This window comes from Chaetodon trifascialis, chromosome 8 (genome assembly GCF_039877785.1).
Source record: "Chaetodon trifascialis isolate fChaTrf1 chromosome 8, fChaTrf1.hap1, whole genome shotgun sequence".
Taxonomy (NCBI): domain Eukaryota; kingdom Metazoa; phylum Chordata; class Actinopteri; order Chaetodontiformes; family Chaetodontidae; genus Chaetodon; species Chaetodon trifascialis.
In genome coordinates, this window is record NC_092063.1 from 29,154,011 (window position 1) to 29,173,993 (window position 19,983).

General features: G+C 40.2%; 3 protein-coding genes across 3 annotated transcripts in view; 1 reads left to right on the forward strand and 2 right to left on the reverse strand.

Annotated features, from left to right (window-relative positions):
• igsf21b (immunoglobin superfamily, member 21b) overlaps positions 1 to 1,686 on the reverse strand; it is a 79,041-nt gene extending 77,355 nt beyond the window's left edge. Inside the window, exon 1 of the mRNA XM_070968025.1 lies at positions 1,454 to 1,686. The gene's annotated coding sequence lies outside the window, so the exon portion shown is untranslated. The remainder of the gene's footprint in view (positions 1 to 1,453) is intronic.
• The window catches only part of icmt (isoprenylcysteine carboxyl methyltransferase), a 125,550-nt gene that overhangs the window by 86,072 nt on the left and 19,495 nt on the right, over positions 1 to 19,983 (reverse strand). The window lies entirely within an intron of this gene.
• On the forward strand, positions 678 to 19,814 carry rcc2 (regulator of chromosome condensation 2). Its single transcript, XM_070968024.1, has 13 exons — positions 678 to 788; positions 7,377 to 7,591; positions 8,223 to 8,316; positions 10,384 to 10,527; positions 10,683 to 10,814; positions 11,156 to 11,244; positions 13,353 to 13,467; positions 13,835 to 14,001; positions 14,692 to 14,872; positions 15,094 to 15,199; positions 16,630 to 16,702; positions 16,847 to 16,924; positions 18,740 to 19,814. Exons 2-13 carry the CDS (start codon positions 7,391 to 7,393, stop codon positions 18,842 to 18,844), a joined length of 1,485 nt encoding a protein of 494 aa, XP_070824125.1. The 5' UTR covers positions 678 to 788; positions 7,377 to 7,390; the 3' UTR covers positions 18,845 to 19,814.

Here is a 19,983-nt window from a genome sequence, read left to right on the forward strand (position 1 = left end):
ATAACAGACCTCAAAAAAACAAAACAGATATTGGATGATGACATTTGTATTACAAAAACATGGTAAACAGCACATAACAATATTGCAATGTCAGTATGGGCATTTCACCATAAAACAACAGGGCAATTTTCTCAGACATTTTGCTACACATACAAAAAGAGAGAGAGCACAGGCAAGACTAGGTAGCTAGTCTGTCAAATACTGGATGCTATGTTAATGACATAATAACTGCATAGACATAAAATGATGTAGGTGACTGCTACAAAGTTCCAACACACAAATACCACATTCAAGTGATATGTAAATAGGTGCCTGTGGTATGACTAAAACAACCAATGAAAACAACAGCAGGAAGTAAAATAAAGAATAACTAATTACTGATATTCATAAAATTTGATAGACTGTCTAAGTGTGAAGAGTGCCATTCTTTATTCCAAGCTTTGCACGGTCCAAAGCGGCACAAGAGGTACTTGTAATGGCATATATTCTTTTTCCAGGCTTTGATTATTTTCTCAATAGAACTTCTCTAAAGTAGCAGCACAACTCTCTATAATCCACGTTTGTCAGTGTCAGTTATGTTGAGGTTTTGTTTTCAGTGCAGTCTGTAATTATTGACAAGCTCCCCATTTTTGCGTCACAGCCCTGAACGGCCAGTTGTATGTGACTGCTTGGTTTCCTCTATGAATACTTAATACAACCCACGTGGTGTGAAAGCAGACTGCAGCTTCTTTTGTTCAAATCAATCAAACCGGAGACGGCAACAGAGCTGCTGAATCAGGAAATCACTGGTACATTTATTTATTCTTAGCTTTATCAAATTACAAAAAAACATGTTTTCTAAATCACAAAAGTCAAACGTACGCTAAATGTAAAAAGTGTCCTGTCAAGAAAATATCGAAAAAGTTTGTGTTGTAGCATCGTTTTCCTTTAACGTTAGTGTCTGGCTGTATTCAGAATTCCTGTTAGCTTACAGTAGCGAGGTAACGTTAGCTTACTGAATACTATCAGTCGGCTGTTAAGCAAATTTCATTTTAAATGTTAAAGTTATTCCACTCTGTGTTGAATAGAATCACCCATTTCTGTATACTGTACGAACTTCGCCTAGCTTCTTTGTCTCACGGCTAACTACATAACTTCACAAGTTAAGCTTTAGCATATCGGCTAGCTTGCTACCCAACCATGATGTGAACAAAGAACGACGGTGGTTAGCTGCTTAGCCTAATGAAGCTAGCAGATAGCTGCTCGAGGGACACCGGTACATGTCATAGCTAATGTAGTCTGCTGTTTGTTTTTGGTTTGTGGCCCTAGTTTCCACTTGCATTTCATTAGACTGCCATTGAAGAAGTTAATTTGAGAAGACAAGCTAAATTTCAAATTTTACCTGCTTGTAGTTGACAATAAAGGTAATCAGGGCTAACGGTACTTTAAATCAGCTAGCTTACATTAAACTTGCCTTTAACGTTAGCTCATCGAAAGATACAGTAACGTAGTCCGTAGCGTGTGAGTTCAAGCGTGTTTTTGCAGGGAGTTAAATCGGAGTTGTTCACTGGCTTAAGTTTGTAAAGTTAATTTAACGGAAAGCAGAACTGTGAAACTTATTGCTTTAGAAATACCCATTGTTCCACGGCTTGCTCATGAGTTGTAATAGTTGGTATCTGCATTAGTTGATGTTCAAGTACGGAAGCCGAGAACGGCCGTGCTTGCAATTTTTAATGCCATTATCTTGAGACCACGAGTTAATTATGTCATTATCTCGAGTTACATCTTGTTTTCTTGCGATAACAGGTTAGTTTATCTCGGCTCGATAAAACAAAAGGCTGATTTCTTGAGATAGCGAGAATTTTTCTCAAGAAAATGCTACCTTTCTCTGCTTCAACCAGCATTTGCTCAAATAAAGCCTATTACAATGACAGAGGTAAAGACCTTATTAAGGCTATCCGATTTGCAGTGAGACTTCCAAGGCTGTCCCACTTTACATATGGGGCTTCTCCATTGGTAATTTTGGCTGGGTTAATTCAAACCATGCTACACTGATTTATGATTCCATTACCTGTTTAAACATGGGTTGCAGCCAAGAAATTCTGGAGTCTGGTTGAAAAGTGCCTGACTGCCTCTAAATGGGTTGTGGTGGCATCATGTTGGTTTTGTCATCATTAATGGATGATTCAGTGACATATTTTAATAGCTTCTGCTGCTATTGCCAGACACAGTGGAGTTTTAGACAGTTTCAATCATCAGTCATCATTCGCAGGTGCTAAGCAAAACAGCCCAGTAAACAGCCCTAAAGAGGGTGCTCGGTTAAAGACACACCTTCAATCTGGTGTCCTTGTTGTAATGGTAAATTGTAAATGGACTGCATTTTATATAGCCCTGTTCTAGTCTTATCGATCACACAAAGCACTTTACAACACAAGTCAGCATTCACCCATTCACACACACATTTAGACTCTAGAGGCAGAGGTTACTATGCAAGATGCCATCTGCTCACCAGGAGCTATAACCATTGACATAACGATGGCACAGCAAAAAGAGCAATTTGGGGTTCAGTATCTTGCAGAAAAGCGATTTAGATATGTAGAATGCAGCGACCAGGTATCAAACTAGTGACCCTCTGATCTGTGCACGAGGTAGAGTGGGAGATGCAAATCTGTGCTGTGTGACGCTGATGCGCCAGAGTCAAGCCAAGTCAGCACATACAGTCATATGAAAAAGTTTGGGCACCCCTGATCATTTTCAAGATTTTCCTTTATAAATCATTGGTTGTTCGAATCAGCAATTTCAGTTAAATATATCATATAGCAGACAAACACAGTGATATTTGAGAAGTGAAATGAAGTTTATAGGATTTACAGAAAGTGTGCAATAATTACTTAAACAAAAGTAGACGGGTGCATAAATTTGGGCACCCCAACAGAAAAATTACATCAATATTTAGTAGATCCTCCTTTTGCAGAAATAACAGCCTCTAAATGCTTCCTATAGCTTCCAATGAGGGTCTGGATTCTTGTTGAAGGTATTTTTGACCATTCTTCTTTACAAAACATCTCCAGTTCAGTCAGGTTTGATGGTTTCCGAGCATGGACAGCCCGCTTTAAATCATACCACAGATTTTCAATAATATTCAGGTCTGGGGACTGAGATGGCCATTCCAGAACGTTGTACTTGTTCCTCTGCATGAATGCCTTAGTGGACTTTGAGCAATGTTTAGGGTCGTTGTCTTGTTGAAGTATCCAGCCCCGGCGCAACTTCAACTTTGTCACTGATTCTTGAACATTGTTTGCAAGAATCTGCTGATACTGACTGGAATCCATGCGACCTTCAACTTTAACAAGGTTGCCAGTTCCTGCACTGGCCACACAGCCCCACAGCATGATGGAACCACCACCAAATTTTACTGTGGGTAGCAAGTGTTTGTCTTGGAATGCTGTGTTCTTCTTCAGCCATGCATACTGCCCCTTGTTATGTCCAAATAACTCAATTTTAGTTTCATCAGTCCACAGCACCTTATTCCAAAATGAGGCTGGCTTGTCCAAATGTGCTTTAGCATACCTCAAACGTCTCTGTTTGTGGCGTGTGTGCAGAAAAGGCTTCTGCCGCATTACTCTCCCATACAGCATCTCCTTGTGCAAAGTGCGCTGCACAGTGACACCATCTGCAGCAAGATCATGTTGTAGGTCTTTGGAGCTGATCTGTGGGTTGAGTTTGACTGTTCTCACCATCCTTCGCCTCTGCTTATCTGAGACTTTTCTTGGCCTGCCTCTCTGGGCCTTAACTTGAACTGTGCCTGTGGTCTTCCATTTTCTCACTATGTTCCTCATAGTGGAAACTGACAGCTGAAATCTCTGAGCCAGCTTTTTGTATCTTTCCCCTAAACCATGATGCACAATCTTTGTTTTCAGGTCATTTGACAGTTGTTTTGAGGCTCCCATGTTGCCACTCTTAAGAGAAGATGCAAAGAGGAGAACAACTTGCAACTGGCCACGTTACATACCCTTTCTCATGATTGGCTTCATCTGTATGTAGGTCAAGGGTCAATGAGCTTACCAAACAAATTTTGAGTTCCAATAATTAGTGCTAAAGGTATTCAAATCAATAAAACAACAAGGGTGCCCAAATTTATGCACCTGCCTACTTTTGTTTAAGTAATAATTGCACACTTTCTGTAAATCCTATAAACTTCATTTCACTTCTCAAATATCACTGTGTTTGTCTGCTATATGATATATTTAACTTAAATTGCTGATTTGAACAACCAATGATTTATAAAGGAAAATCTTGAAAATGATCAGGGGTGCCCAAACTTTTTCATACCACTGTATGTATTAAAAAACCCCCAGACACCGGGTGACCGGGGACTTTTATCAACAAATGCACGGCATAGCTTTTTTAGCAGGGTGTTTTGTATACTTGAATCAAAATTCATTACATTCACACTTGCTGAAGAGATGACACAAGACTGGTGATGCCAAAGTATTTCGGCAAGCTAACTTTTGATGTGTTTTGGTAATGGCGAAACTACTGGGTACTCCCTGATCTGACATTTTCACCTTAAGTCAGTTGCTACAGTTGACAAGATCCTATCTGTGTGTGATGGGATGGCATTCCTGGTCTCTGATAAACAGATGAGGAAACAAGCTTTTGTTTTTTTTTCAAGACAATGCAATGATTAAATTGTGATCTTGAGATAATGGCATAAAAAATTGCAAGCACGCCTGTTTTTAGCTTCCATAGTTACGTATTAGTTATTTCTTCTCATGTGGAGCATCTTCATTGTGGCATATGTCGCTTTTCCTTTGATTCTAACTGTGTTGTGCTATTCTTCAGACATGAATTACTCTGTGATATATCTTTTTTTTTTTAGACATTTTCCATGGTTTTCTTGATAATAACCAAAATCACTTAAGTTCTTACTTCAATAGCTATGGCATTGTACTGCCCAAAACAGTGCTTTTAGGCATTCCATGTAGGGCTGGGCGGTATACTGGTTCACACTGAATACCGGTGTATATTTTTGTTATGATATGAATTTTTAATATACCGCCACACCGGTATGTGATTACACATTGTCTGTAACGACACTGTTTCAGACGGGACCCTTTTCAATGTTGCGCTTCTAAACAGGCATGGTGCAGGGCGTGGTGAGGGTAAAATGTTGCGCTCTGGTGTTACATTACGGTGAAGATGGATGGGACAGACATTGAAAGTTCCGAAATCGAAGCTGCAGAACTAGTAGAACATGATGACACAGAAGAACTTGTGGAGCCGTGTCTGTTGTTTTTTGTTTTTTTTTCAGGCTAACATGAGCAATTTGTTCCACCACCTTAGCCGCAAGCATGTCTTGTAACAAAAAGATGAACACAAGCCTGGTATCACATGAAAGCAGAGAGTCTGATGATCACGAAGATCTCTGCCTCCTCATTGTGTGATTAAAAACTCTGCGAGCTAGCAGCCAAAGAGTAGCGGAAAAAACTTTGCTAAATCATACAGTATGTCTTACCTTTGCTGTTTTGTGGTCAAAAGTTATATTCCAGCTCGAAAAAAATGCTGTTAATGTCTCCTCCTATGACTCTGCATTAGATTGAGATCAGTCACGAAGGTCCTGGTTGTTTACATAAAGAGGAGGGGGTCTCTAGAGTGGAGGGAGTGCTCTTCGTGCGGTAACCTGTCTTAATCTATAATAATCTCTGGGTTTGCTTCCTTGTTTTTGGGCTTATGGTTCTCCATTTTGAGTTTGATGATGTTCAATGGATTCAGATCTAGTGATTGAGCAGGGCAAGGCATGGTTTGAATGTTCTGGTTCTCCATACAGGCTTTAACTGACCTTGCCCTTTGGCAAGGGGCATTGTCTTGTTGGAAAATCCAGTCATTCGAGGCAGGAAAGAGTTTATCAGCTGATGGAAGAAGACTGTTTTCAAGAGTAGCCCTGTACGTGACCTGGTTCATTCCCCCTTTGCACAATTGCATTTGCCCTGTTCCACCCATACTGAAACAACCCCAGATCATCACCGATCTCACCCCCATGTTTTACTGTTGTGGCAAGACAGTCCGGTTTGTAGGCTTCTCCAGGCTCCCTCCTGGGCATCAACTCAAAATTGGATCCATCACTGAAGAGAGCCTTAGCCCAGTCATCAACAGTCCAATCCTTGTGATCCCTAGCAAAGAGTAACCAAGCCTTCCTCTGCCTTTCGTTGATGAAGGGCTTCTTCCATGCCCTGTGTGACTTCAGACCAGCTTCAAGAAGTCGGTTTCGAACTGTTCTTGCTGAACAAGTCATATTTCTCAACAGTGCCCACTCATTTTTAAGGTTCCTGGAGGTCTGATGACGATTCCTGACACAGGAAATGATGAGTGCACTGTCCTCTCGTGGGGTAGAGAGTTGTTTCCTGCCTCGACCAGCTAGCAATTTGGTAGTATCACGTTCGGCTTGCTTTTTCTTGGTGTAATGAACACCTGTCTTGGAGATCTTCAGTTTTTTTTGGCTACCTGTCTCTCACTCATGCCAATTTCCAGCAGTGCCAAGATGGCTGCCTTTGTGGCTTCACATAATTCTTTTGTTTTAGGCATTATGTGAGAGCTGACAACTTCTGAGTTGTGTTACGGCTTGAATGTAAGCAAGAAACCACTCTAGGCCCTTGCATGTGCGGTGCTGCTTATGACATGAAATGGCCTCTTATATACCCTGGGAATACAATTAAGCTTAAGCATGTCAAATAGGACATAAAGTATTATGGAATCAGCTGCATTTTGTCATGTTTATTGTATTCTTCAGGTAATATACCTTTAGTGGTATCAGGCATTAAAATGAACAAGAATTCGAAGAAAACAAGGGTGGTCTAATAATTTTTTCCATGACTGTATGTAATATCTCTGATTTGTTCTTGGTACTTTTTCTTGCTGTGACCTTAGAGTGTCTTTAATTCCTGGTAGCTTACAGTAGCGAGGTAACGTTATCTTACTGAATACTATCAAGCAAATGTTACTGTAAACTTTAAAGTTATTTCAGTCTGTGTTGAATAGAATTTCTGTATAATGCACAAACTTTTTCTAGCGGCTAACTATATAACTTCACAGGCTGAGCTTTAGCATATCAACTAGCTTGAGACCCAACCATGATATGAATAAAGAATGGCGGTGGTTAGCTGCTTAGCCTAATGAAGCTAGCAGATAGCTGCTAGAGCTGCTATTCTCACCTGATGTTTTTATTATGCTATATGTAATATCGCTGATTTGTTCTTATTATTTTTCCTTGATGTGGCCCAAAAGCTCCCTATATCATTACATTTTCACTGTTTTGAGTTCTGATATAGTTAGTCTTAAATGCACATTATTGTTATACCCTGTATAAACTGATCACTTCCTCTTTACCACAAAAACAGCTTCTGATTGAAAAATGCCACGTAAGAAGGTGACAGATGTCTCAGGGAATGGTGGGATGAAAAAGAAGAGGACCAGCGGCAAAAGGAAAGAGAGGGACTTCAGTAGCGATGATGAATTTGATTACGAGCAGGAGAACAACAAGAAACCTGGCAAGCCTTCTGCCAAGAGTGGTCTCCAGCCTGTTACTGTGGCAGATGACATCAAAGAGAAAATAGTGAGTTGTATTCACTATCTGAAAATGAATTTGCTTAATAAAATTTTAATTTTAAAAAGTTTCTTGAGTTTATCTATTGTATAATATCCCATTTATGTGTTTAAAATAGGTTTAGCAGACAGGAAAATCTCATGATTCTGACTGAATGTTGAATCAGTACCTCAGAACAACGACTTCCAGCTAGCCAGTCAGCCACTTTTTTTGTCTGTACCTGTATTTGTGTTTTATTGTTGTTTTTCCCCTTCATGTAGGACAGTCTGACCCTTGGAAAGTTTCTGCAGCATCTTTTATCTGCTCTCTAATAAAAGGAAATATTCTCTGGAAACATTTTCATGTTCACTTACAGTGTCTTCCAGAAACTTATTTATATCCAAACTATCTACAAGGATTGACTGCATAATGATGGTTTGATTTAAAAGAAAAATCGATGTTCATCAGATATTGGTTGAAAGTTCAGGAAAAAAATAGATAAATGGGCATGTCTTTAAACTGCATAATCAAGATGGTGAAAAGACTGACTAATCAAATTGCAGATGCTGTGATCCAGCTGTTGTTGAAATAATTTGCTTTTTGGGTTTTGAAAACATGAGCTTTTTTTTTTGTCACTAACCTCATTTTGTCCTTTCTACAGAAACTTGAGTGCCCAAAAGTTAAAGGTCAACTGCTCATCTTTGGAGCTACCAACTGGGATTTAATTGGAAGAAAGGAAGTGCCCAAACAACAAGGTTAGGAGTACTTTCATATTAAATAGCTGGGTTGGGTCTAGAGTGGGACCAATACCTATGGCTCTTAATGTCCCGTTTTTATATGCTGATGCATCAAAATTTTTGATTTCCATACTTTATTGTATGAATTTTCACAATAAGAATTGTGTATGCCTATCATGTAAAAGTCATTTGAAGTTGTTGCCATTATCATTTCAAAATGCAAGTGAAGAAAGGCAGCAGGTGTTGGCATGGTACAGCAGCCATGAGAGAAATTAGCCTATTTTTGTGATCAAATTTTGAGACTTTATTTGAGTGGTTAAGAGTTACACTTACTTCAGTCAGCTCTTGCCTTTGAACAGGATCACCTTGTATATTGCCTTGTGCTTTAATGGGACTTATGTGGTGGAACTATTTCTTGATGTGCAGCAGCTAAGTGGAACGACTGTGTGCATCTTCTGTGAAATCTTTTCATCATAATGAGGTTGTCAGGTTTGGTGCCATTGTGTCTTACCGATACTTGTGCTCACAGAACGTATCTAGTAACCTGCACTGCAGCCCGCACGGAGGTATTGGACGGATGGATAAATCATTGTTTGTTAAGAAATAGTTCAGATGAAAACCTGTTAAGTTACTCACTGTTATTTGGGTTCAGACACTTCATAAAAACTAGTTCATTTGAAAATGAGCAAGAGAGATGAAAAGTGCAGTATGATGTGGAAATATACGAATTTGGCAATATTAAATACATTTAAGCTTAGAAAACACAGAAATAAATTGCATTGCCAGTGTATATTAGGTTAGAAAATATAGCATATGCCTGATATAACACAACTTCTAATATAGACATGAATTAGGGGCACTTCAAGTCTCTAAATACAGAGACAGATCATTTTCTTGGTTAAATGAATACAAATAATAACATCTGTGCACCTATGGATTACACAACCACAATTCATATTAATCAGTGAGCAATAGAGATGTTGGTAGGTGTATTTTTTGAATTGGCTTGACTCCCTCTCTGTACTTAACACATAGATATGAAATTTAGATCCATCCTCTCATCTCACTCTTAAATGGAACAAGTGTATTTTCCTGAATATTGAACTGTTCTACTTTTACTAAACGGGGAAGAGACTGACTTGCTTGTTCATCACAGCCAATTACCAGTAACCCTGTTACCTTGTCAGCCTGGTATGAATAGTTGGCTATTTTGACAGATTTGTTCACCAGAGAATGTGGTGGAATTACATAACAGTACTTTCACCACTATGATCTCAATTGTAATGTGGTGTTCACTGTGTGTTGAATATTGACCTCCTAGAGTGAGATGTCTGTGTGCACCCCTATAGATTACAGAGAAGTTATAGGACACAATGTGAGGTTTTGATTTATCAATTGTCTATATCTACATATGTATACACTCCTGTATTTTCCTTAACCCTGAATGGGTTGTATTGATAAGATGTAGGAGGTTGTACAGTTAGACAGAATCAATAAAAGATTAATATTTTTTTCCAGTGTGTCTGCAGCAGAGAATGAAATAACTATGGATGGCCACACAGTAGTCATGCATGTGTCTCTTTGTTTGTGTTGCACAGGCCACATAAGTGTTACAGACTGTAAGACTCCATAAATTAATTGTGACAGTAATATCTTCATATATGCTTATTCTGTGCTGCCCTCTGCAGCTGGCCCACTGATGCCTGGGGCAGGCTGTTGGCTGCCTTAAATCCCTGCCTCACTACTCTGGTACACACTGATGAATCTGCCTTGTTTATATTGGAAAGGTGGTGGGTGTCAGCAGGAACAGCTGCATAGACAAAAACCATCTCTGGGGGAGGGGCCAGATACTGTGCCTACCAGAACACTGAAAATGCATTCTAATAATTCTTAACATGGTTTATAGCTCATCAGACATATGGCAGTATACCAGGTCTGTTTCATTCATTGACTCTAGTCATGTTGTTCTCTCTTGTCTTATGCAGTAGTCAGGGAACAAAATAGTAGGAAGAAAATAACATGAGACTGGTGTTGAGAGATGGTGTCTGTATAAGATGGATATTGTCATGTTGTGTGTGTTTCCAGCGGCTTTCCGCAACCTGGGCCAGAATCTGTGGGGTCCTCACCGCTACGGCTGTTTGAATGATGTACAGGTTAGCTGCGTGGTATCTGGTCCTTGTGCAGCACACAGTCTTCTCATAACCACTGAGGGCAACCTGTGGAGCTGGGGTAAGTAACATGTTGAAGACACACTCCAAAGGTTATGGGTTTATTCTCTGCAAATACAGCTCTGATTACTGACTATAAGTGTATTTGCATGTAGGTTTGTGTCAGACAAACCAGCAGCTATCCATCACCGAGCTCTTGGTTTCTGGCTTCCCCAGGTCGTAATGACAAAGGGCAGCTGGGTCATGGGGACACCAAGCGTCTGGAGGCCCCCAAGCTGATTGAGGCCCTTGCAGATCTTGTGATTGTTACTGCAGCCTGTGGGCGCAATCACACCCTGGCACTCACAGGTAGGCCAAGTCATGATGTACGTTATCATCAGGGGTGTCTGTGTTTTCATTCAAGCCCAATACTACATCAGGTGATTTCAGTAATTTAGCTCCTGTAGTTAGTGAAATCTTCTGCTTGTAGTCATTGGTTCGAATGAAAACCAGCATAATCTGGGGTCATAATAATTCAACACAAAATAGATTTGTTGCATTGGTTGACACAGGAAGTCTTCTAAAAATGATGGAATCCAGTTGTTATTTCTCTTCATTTTCAAATGTATCTAAACGTGTATCTCACAGTGGACAGAATGTGTGAGTTAGTATATGTTTCTGCGTTTGCTGATGTCACTCTTTCTCCTCAGAGGATGGCACTGCATACTCTTTTGGTGAGAACAAGCTGGGCCAGCTCGGCCAAGGCAGCCAGACCGATGCAGTCCTCAGCCCAGCACCAGTAAGCCATCCCTGTCAGACCTAGCACACACTGAAATTCCAGTCACTGATTATAGACCCAATTTTCTCATGTTTTTGTGTCCAGCTGACTAATGGACAACACTATTTGAAGTTTTTCCAGTATTTAGCTGGAGTGTTGTCAATTCAATTCAATTCAGTTTTATTTGTATAGCGCCAAATCACAACAGAAGTTGTCTCAGGACACTTTCCATATAGAGCTGGTACAGACCAAGCTCTTTCATCTACAGAGAACCAACAATTCCCCCACGAGCAAGCACTTGGCGACAGTGGCGAGGAAAAACTTCCTTTTAACGGGCAGAAACCTCGGACAGAACCAGGCTCTGGGTGGGCGGCCATCTGCCTCAACCGGTTGGGTGAGAGAGGGAGAGCAAGAGAGGGAGAGTGAGACAGACACAGACACAGACACAGACACAGACAGACAGACAGACAGACAGACAGACAGACAGACAGACAGACAGAGTAACAGTGACAGTGGATGTAATAACAGTAGTAGCAGTTGCAGTGGATGTCAGGCAGGGCCAAGGCAGGAGATGCAGCTGTAATCCACAATCCAGATTCAGCCACTGTGGAACCTGCAAGACGACCAAGCACAGAGACTCTGAGGAAGGAGCTAAGTTAGTAACACGCTGTGGTAGGACATGAAAGCATGCAGATGGAGAGGGACAGAAGGACAGAGGAGCTCGGTGTGTCTTTGGAGGTCCCCCGACAGTCTAATCCTGTAGCAACATAACTAGGGGCTGGTCCAGGACCAGCCTGAGCCAGCCCTAACTATAAGCTTTATCAAAAAGGAAAGTTTTAAGCCTACTCTTAAATGTAGAGACAGTGTCTGCCTCCCGGACAAAGACTGGAAGATGGTTCCACAGGAGAGGAGCTTGATAGCTAAATGCTCTGACTCCTGTTCTGCTTTTTGAGACTTTAGGAACCATAAGTAGACCTGCATTCTGGGAACGCAGTGTTCGAGTGGGGCAATAAGGTACTATGAGCTCTTTAAGATAAGAAGGTGTCTGGCCATTTATGGCTTGGGGCAACCTGATAGTAAGGAATTTCAATAATCCATATGTGTTCCTTCATAGTTTGGATGTCTTCAGTATTAATCTACAATATAGAAAATAAAAAAAATAAAGAAAAACCATTGGAGGTATGTCTAAACTTTTGACTGGTACTGTATACACAAATACACATTTTGTAAGAACATGTGCTGCTGCGTACCATACATGAACATTACAGTAGTCCAACCTGCTGTTGGTGTAAGCATGTATTAACTTTTCCGTGTCTGTCTGGGATAGAAACAGTCTTATATTTTAGTTATGTGACATTTAGTAATGCAGTGTTCTAAGTCTAGGTTGGAGTCAATGATTACACTAAGGTTTTTGACCTTTTCCTTAATGTTTAGTAGTAGGTTTAAGTTAGTTAAAGTAGTTTTAGCTGTGTCTCTTTCTGAGCTTTTGCTTCAATAACTAGGATCTCAGTTTTGTCTTGATCTAGCTTTAAGAAGTTCTGAGTCATCTACAAGCTAATGTCAGAAATCCACATAATAAAGTTGTTAAAGCTAATCATTTGAGCGTATAGACAGATATAGCTGATTAGACATCACATATGTTATCATACACTATACAGAAATGGCTTCACAACAACACTCAGCCAACACAGCGGTGTCAATTCACAATCCCTGCATGTAGTTAGATGATGATAGACACATGAGTCACTGCCTCTGTATTAACAGTCACAGCCATAACAGTAGTCATAATCAGAATAGCAGCACCCATATCTATATGCACGCCAGTCTACAGTCTTGTCTTGCAATCACAGCCAGGACAGAAGCCATATTATATAGAAGCCATAGTAAAAGGAACTTGATAGTCATCCAGTTGTTCTCATAATTAGCTTTAATGATACAGGCTGAGTTACATGCCATGACCATGGCTATAGTCTGTTGTGGTCACAGCCAGGAATATGGATCAGAGGGAATGCAAAGTGATTTATTTGACACAAAACCTGACCATAGTAAATCATTGTGACCTTTCAGATGCTTCAAGTAAGAATGTTAGTGTACCTTGTTTATAGTCTGCCTTCTCTTTTTCCCTCAAGATTTCATACAATGGCCAACCCCTGGTGAAGGTGGCTTGTGGTGCTGAATTCAGCATGGTGGTGGACTGCAAAGGAAACCTGTACTCCTTTGGCTGCCCAGAGTATGGACAGCTGGGTATGCACGCAACATGCAAACACATCTATTGTTTTTAATGTCAGCTTTGTGTGTTTGAATAATGGTCAGCTGTTTTACAAAACAAGCTTATCACAGATCTCTCTGTATCAGCACCTGCACATCATCTAAGGTCATTTAGAAACTGTGTCTCCATTATGGTTTGTCTGCCTGAGAGCACTGACAAGTTGATTTGTATATTTTTTATGTGAAGTGTTAATGTTATAAATGCAATTATTGGCCAATACATCCTATTTTTAAAACTGAACACGACATTGGCATATGCCTCAATAATATTGTATTGGTTAAGTTATTTTGTTTTATGTCTTAATATTTGTATAATATTGACCCCTCATCTGTCTCATTGCAGGTCACAATAGTGATGGGAAGTTCATAGCACGCGCCCAGCGTATTGAGTTCGACTGTGAGCTCATTCCTCGCCGTGTCGCCATCTTCATTGAAAAGTCCAAGGATGGCCAGATCATGCCTGTGCCCAATGTTGTGGTCCGAGATGTGGCCTGTGGGGCTAACCATACGGTGAGAAAATACACTTCTTGTTTTCATCAGAGTCAAATCAAATTATACAGTTTTTGTTTCCGTACATGTCCAGTCAGGCTGTATATAAACTCTTTTCCCACATAGCACTGATGCTACTGAGGTTGAAAGTTTTGTACCACAAGAAATGCAATTCATCACTTAAACAGGTATATAACTAGCAAAGGACATAATGTTGCATATAGGGCACACAAAATCCTGCTTGCTAATAAAACACACATATATCACACTCCAAATCAACAGTACAAAAGTCAGTATTTCTATCATATATACAATATTAATTTATATTATACTTTATTTTGATCATACATTGTAGGTCTAGGTCTAAGTGTTTTTTTTTCTTATTGGTGATTTGGTGATTTACAAACAAACACGGGAAGCGGTGTAACAACTAAAAGTAGAATCCAAAAGATTTCTTGGTTTCAAGAGAATGCAACAGATTCAAGTCATTGGCCACAACTCGGGTCTGTGGGCAGACATCACAGAATTAAAGGACTCATTGTGTAACAGTCATTTCCTCAAATCTTTTCTGGGGCCATGCATCAAAACAAGAGTTTTTGTTCCTTACTGAAGTTTTCTTTTTATTTCAAAATTTTACTTCTTAGGTTTTCTTCTTAAGTATTACTGTTACTGTCACACTGAGCATAAAAACTCCCGTGTGTGTGTTTGCAGCTGGTACTGGACTCTCAGAAGCGAGTGTTCAGCTGGGGTTTTGGTGGTTATGGGCGTCTGGGTCATACAGAGCAGAAGGACGAAATGGTTCCACGACTGGTCAAATTGTTTGACTTTCCTGGACGTGGCGCCAGTCAGATCTGTACAGGCTACCAGTGTTCCTTTGCTGTCAGTGAGATGGGTAAGAAGAGATCATGGTGAAAAGACATTTCTGGATGCAGTCTCACTCAAATAGGCTTAGTTACATTGTTGTCCAATGTGTGCAGATTCCTGAACTTTTGCTGATGTTCTAGTATATAATGCTGAATATCAAATGTGAAGTTAAGTCAAACTAATAATTCTAAATTATCATGTTTGCATGCCTCTGTGTTTGTGGATGTCTGATCAGTGTTATTCTTGCAGGGGGACTGTTTTTCTGGGGTGTGACAAACACTTCCAGAGAGTCTACTATGTACCCCAAAGCTGTGCAGGATCTGTGTGGCTGGAAGATCCGTAGTCTGGCCTGTGGGTAAGTGTTCACATTACCTGTCCCCACTGTGCCATAGTGTTTTGGGGTTTTTTTTCGTTCCCCTAAAGGGTCAGCTCACCCAGGGTCGTGCGCATGTGCACACACACACACAGTTATTATTAGTCAACTCATGTGAAGTACATTATGTGGTGAGGCTGTGGTTCACAGGGTTGAGAGGTCATCCACTTGCCAGAAGGTCAGTGGTTCAATCCCTGGTCCCTAGTCTACATGTCAAAAAATCTTTAGGCAAGATACTGCTCCCCAAATTGTTGTGCCATCAGTGTGTTAGCGTGCGTGTGAAAAGTTACTACTTGTTATGACCAGGTGGCACCTTGCCTCCAGTGAATGAATGTATGTGTGAATGGGTGAGTGCTAGCTGATGTTGAAAAACTGCTTTGAGTAGTCATTAAAGACAAGAAAAGTGCTATATAAATACAGCCTATTTACTATATTGAAGCATCTGTAATAATGCATGCATGCAACTTTAGCATAATGTTTCATTGTTCATGGTAAGTGTCTAGAAAGATTCTATGTTGCATCATAAGTGATTATTATGTAACACCAGAATACAGAGAATTTCAAGTAAATTCTGTCTGCCTTTGGAATGGAACCAGTGTTTATTGGGGGATCTACTGCCCCCTGAAAGAAACAAAATATTTACTTAATACTTTTTTAAAAAAAATCAGTATGACAGTCTTTACTGTGTTTTGCCCCCCAAATATGGCTTGTAATTCTCTGCATTTTGCCACCTGGCATGATCACTGCATCACTTATGATGCAGTATAGATTCTTTTAAATGCATTAAAAAGCATTTAAAAGACCAACAATGAAATGTTATTATGAAACATGCATTATTATAGATGCATCAGTACGTACTACACATACAGTGACAACATATGATATCACATGGGCTACTATAAAATACTATGAGTCCTACTACAGTTGATTGCTGAGGTGACTATCGGTAGTTATAATGGATTGCAAGTTAGTCAGCTTCTAGTTTATAACTAGTCAAGAGTGTCCATGAGACACTTGAAGTTATAATTAATTCTAATTTGCATCTATAATGTTTCATGACTATTGATGCACTGCATCAGAAAGCATTGTGTGTTTTTGTGTGTAGTCATGAAGCATTATGAATGCATTATAATTCACTTTGAATGCCCCTGTAACACACTATAGATGTGGTTCATAGAAAGTGTTACCAAAATGTTTTCTAGACAAACTCTGCTGTATAGGTACTGGGAGACAGTACTGTACTGTTGTATAAATACGATCGTACAAGGACAAAGTATGTAACGAGCAAGGGAAAGTGTTGGTAAGTTCAATGGGGCTCGTTAGTGACTACTAGTTTCCCATCCCTAACTCTATATATACATGTGCAGTAGTTCCCATTCTCTGTGGAGTTTGAATGTTTTTGTATTTAACAGGAAGAGCAGCATTGTTATTGCTGCAGATGAGAGTACGATCAGCTGGGGCCCCTCACCGACGTTTGGAGAGCTGGTAAGACCTGAGGCCTCAGTAGTGGCTAAGTCATTACAGGATACGCTGTTCTTCATTGAAAGTGGTACAATACCATTGACAGGAATATTGGCTGTGAGTCAGGACCTCATAGCTAACATAGCTGAATCTTATCATGTCTTTAAGGGATATGGAGACAACAAACCCAAATCCTCCACCACCGCCCAGGAAGTCAAGACCTTGGATGGCATCTATATTGAGCAGGTAAATGGATATATGAATCACTGGTTCTGACCAGATCCTAATGAAGGGGACTATAAGTACATCACACATCACCAAGAGAGTGTCCACACTGAGTAATCTAAATTTAAGATGCAATTTTCTCTCTTTTGCCTTTCAACTACACTAGGGCTAGAAAGGAAATTTTTTGAAAAGGCTCAAATGAGTGGATGAATCAACACGAGTCAAGAGCAATGCCAGCAGTTCTATAAGGCTGTACTTAACCCCAGCAGTGCTTTGAGCTGAATGCTCATGTTAGCACGGTAACATTGTCTAGCATCACGCAGAGCACTGACTGGCATTTGATCCTGTCATATGATCCACCTGGCTGTTGATATGATCTGTTCCAGTCTATGTTTGGTGTGGGCAGAGGATGCAGGGTACCACACAGTGATGCTCTCAATGGTGGCTCTGTAGAACTGGGTCAGAGGAAGAAAATCCTCTGGTGAGCTCACTTGATTACATGAGATGAGGTTGCTGGTGATTGTGGTGCACAGAAATATTAAACCACCATCTTCGCCACAGTTTTGTTGATGAGTAGGGGGGGTATCTGCAGCTGTAGCAGCTTGGTGTGCAGATGGTTAGGGAGGATAGCATTAAAGACTATTAAATCTGTAATTCTTTTGTTCAGAAGTGCTGCATGTGCATTATGTTACAGTAAAATAATAAATGCATTATCTGGGCTTTTTGGATCACAAAAAGCCCAGATATAAAATATTTTAGTTGACATTAAATATGGATGTATGAAGTTTCACATGTCATCAGTCACACGGTGTCATCATTTGACAAAATGTATTGAAACCGTGAGTTCACAGGAGTCAAACAAGATTATGTATCATCCACCCATCTATACTAATTAGCAGCAAACACATAGTACTGTAGAGGCTGATGAGATGTGCACTGAAAAAAAAAAATCTCTTCTTTGTACACAGCACTGGGTCTGTAAGTGGCTCGAGCCAAACAACAAAATACTGTTTCAGCATTCAGCAACAGGTGGTGCTCGTGCACAGGACAAGGGGAGAAGGAGGGGAACAAGAGGCACAGTAAATCTGGCACATGTTAACATGTAATTGCATTGTGAAGAAGGAACGGTTATGGTTTGGCCAAAGCGACAGAGCCCTTTTAACATTGGTGAGGCTTTCCAGTGGTGGAGAAACGTGAGAGAGCTGAAAGGCATGACGGCAGATGCTGAGGTCGCTCTGTTTCTGCGTGATAGAAGGGTAACATTAGTGATGCTGTGTTTTTCTGTTATCTTTGTGATTTGTTGTGAGGTAACGTTGAATTACTTGCCCAGGGACCTTTAGTTTATTTAGTAGTTTGCTGAGATATGTTGCATGTTACATGCCAATGTTAGTGCCAGGAGAGTTTTGAGTATCACTGTCTGTAGCTGGTGTGCCAGTGTGTGAAAGTATCATGTCCTCTGCATGTTAGCTGTGTATCTGTGAGCTTTGGAGCACCGAAGAAAGGGGTGCATTTGTTTGGATGCTGTTGTTAAAATATCAGCTATCTTTTTCCAGATTGGCTCACTCTACCTTTAATGGAGAAATCTGACTGTAACTGAAGTGCATGTAAATGCATGGAATGAAACATTTCCAGTTTGAACTTTTTGCACTGCCCAGGAAAAATGTGCATCTGGTCAAATCGAAGTGTGTATTCATAGTTCATTAGACCTGGTGTCAAGAAGGTTCCAAGGAATAAAATATGAAACTTTGAGATGCTTTGTCAGAGTTATAGGTTGAAGAAGCAAAAGGTACAGGTCCTTTGGAAAACATTGCTGAGTGTCATGTGTTGTTTTTGCAGGTGGTGATGGGCTACTCTCACTCTCTGGTTATTGCCAGACAGGACACTGAGCAGGAACAGGAGAAACTCAAAAAGCTGCCTGAATACAACCCCCGAACAATCTGATTGGGCAACGAATGGCAACACCTCAACCTTCTTCACTTGAGCAGACCAGCAATGCTCAGCAGGAAAACCTGCCAGTCTCTGTGGTGTACTAGTGTGATGGTTGAATTCAGGGGGGAGGCGCTTACAGGTTTGAAGGATATCCACTCATCTCAACTACCACAAAATAGCTCTACACCAATTTGGACATGGAAATCTGAGAAAATGGGACTGGAGGCAGAAGTCCAGCTCTCACAATGAACAGCCAAAACATCTTCATTTTCCACTTTGAGTGAACCTGCAACAGTTTACTCCGAGCACTTCACACCTAGCAGAGCAGTGCTTCCCAAAAAACCTTTTCTATTTTGTAATACAGCCAAACATTCATGTCTTGTGTATCTTGTTTTCTTTGTTGTGGTATTTGAAATGATAAAGTTGTCACATTTACGGGTGCTACTTCGGGACCCTCAGTCTTTTTTTACTGAGGGGTTTTCAAAGACCAATACTCCATACCTGTGCCTTTTTCTACATGTTCAGGATATGGAAGTCTTGTTTGTGTTAAGAGGATCAGCTGATCATTATGATTTGGTTTATATGGCAGCATGAGCAGCCATGTGTGGGCAGCTGCCAAAGACTACAATCAGCATTTGGAACATGACTTAATGCACTCCATTCAATGTTACATTCCTTTTGTTGTCCTTTTCAGTGTTTGGATCAAGGATGCACACCTCAGTCCTTCCCAGACCACAGTCTCCTAGCTTTTGTCTTTGCTAATTTGATTAATAATTCCAATGCTTATTGGTTTCACAAGCAGGTCATAATATTTAGAACCAACAATGCAATGTGAGGAAATGGTCAGTGTGCTGGAAATGAAGGCATGTCCTTAAAAAAAAAAAAAAAGTTTTTTCCTCCTACTTGTTCTGCATTTTTTATGATGAAATTTCTCTGGGTTACAATTTTGTTTTCACTGAAAAATAAAGATTGACATGAATTTAATTTTTCTCCATTTATTCCTACAATGGTACCATTTACTTAAGTCTACAGTCATGTTTATTTTTAGTACTTGTTTTTATGAGTGCAGGAAAAGATGGTGGGAGTCCCCTGAGTTCACAACTCAAAATCAGTAACTGATTAATGCATCATCTAAATGCCTTTTTGTTTCG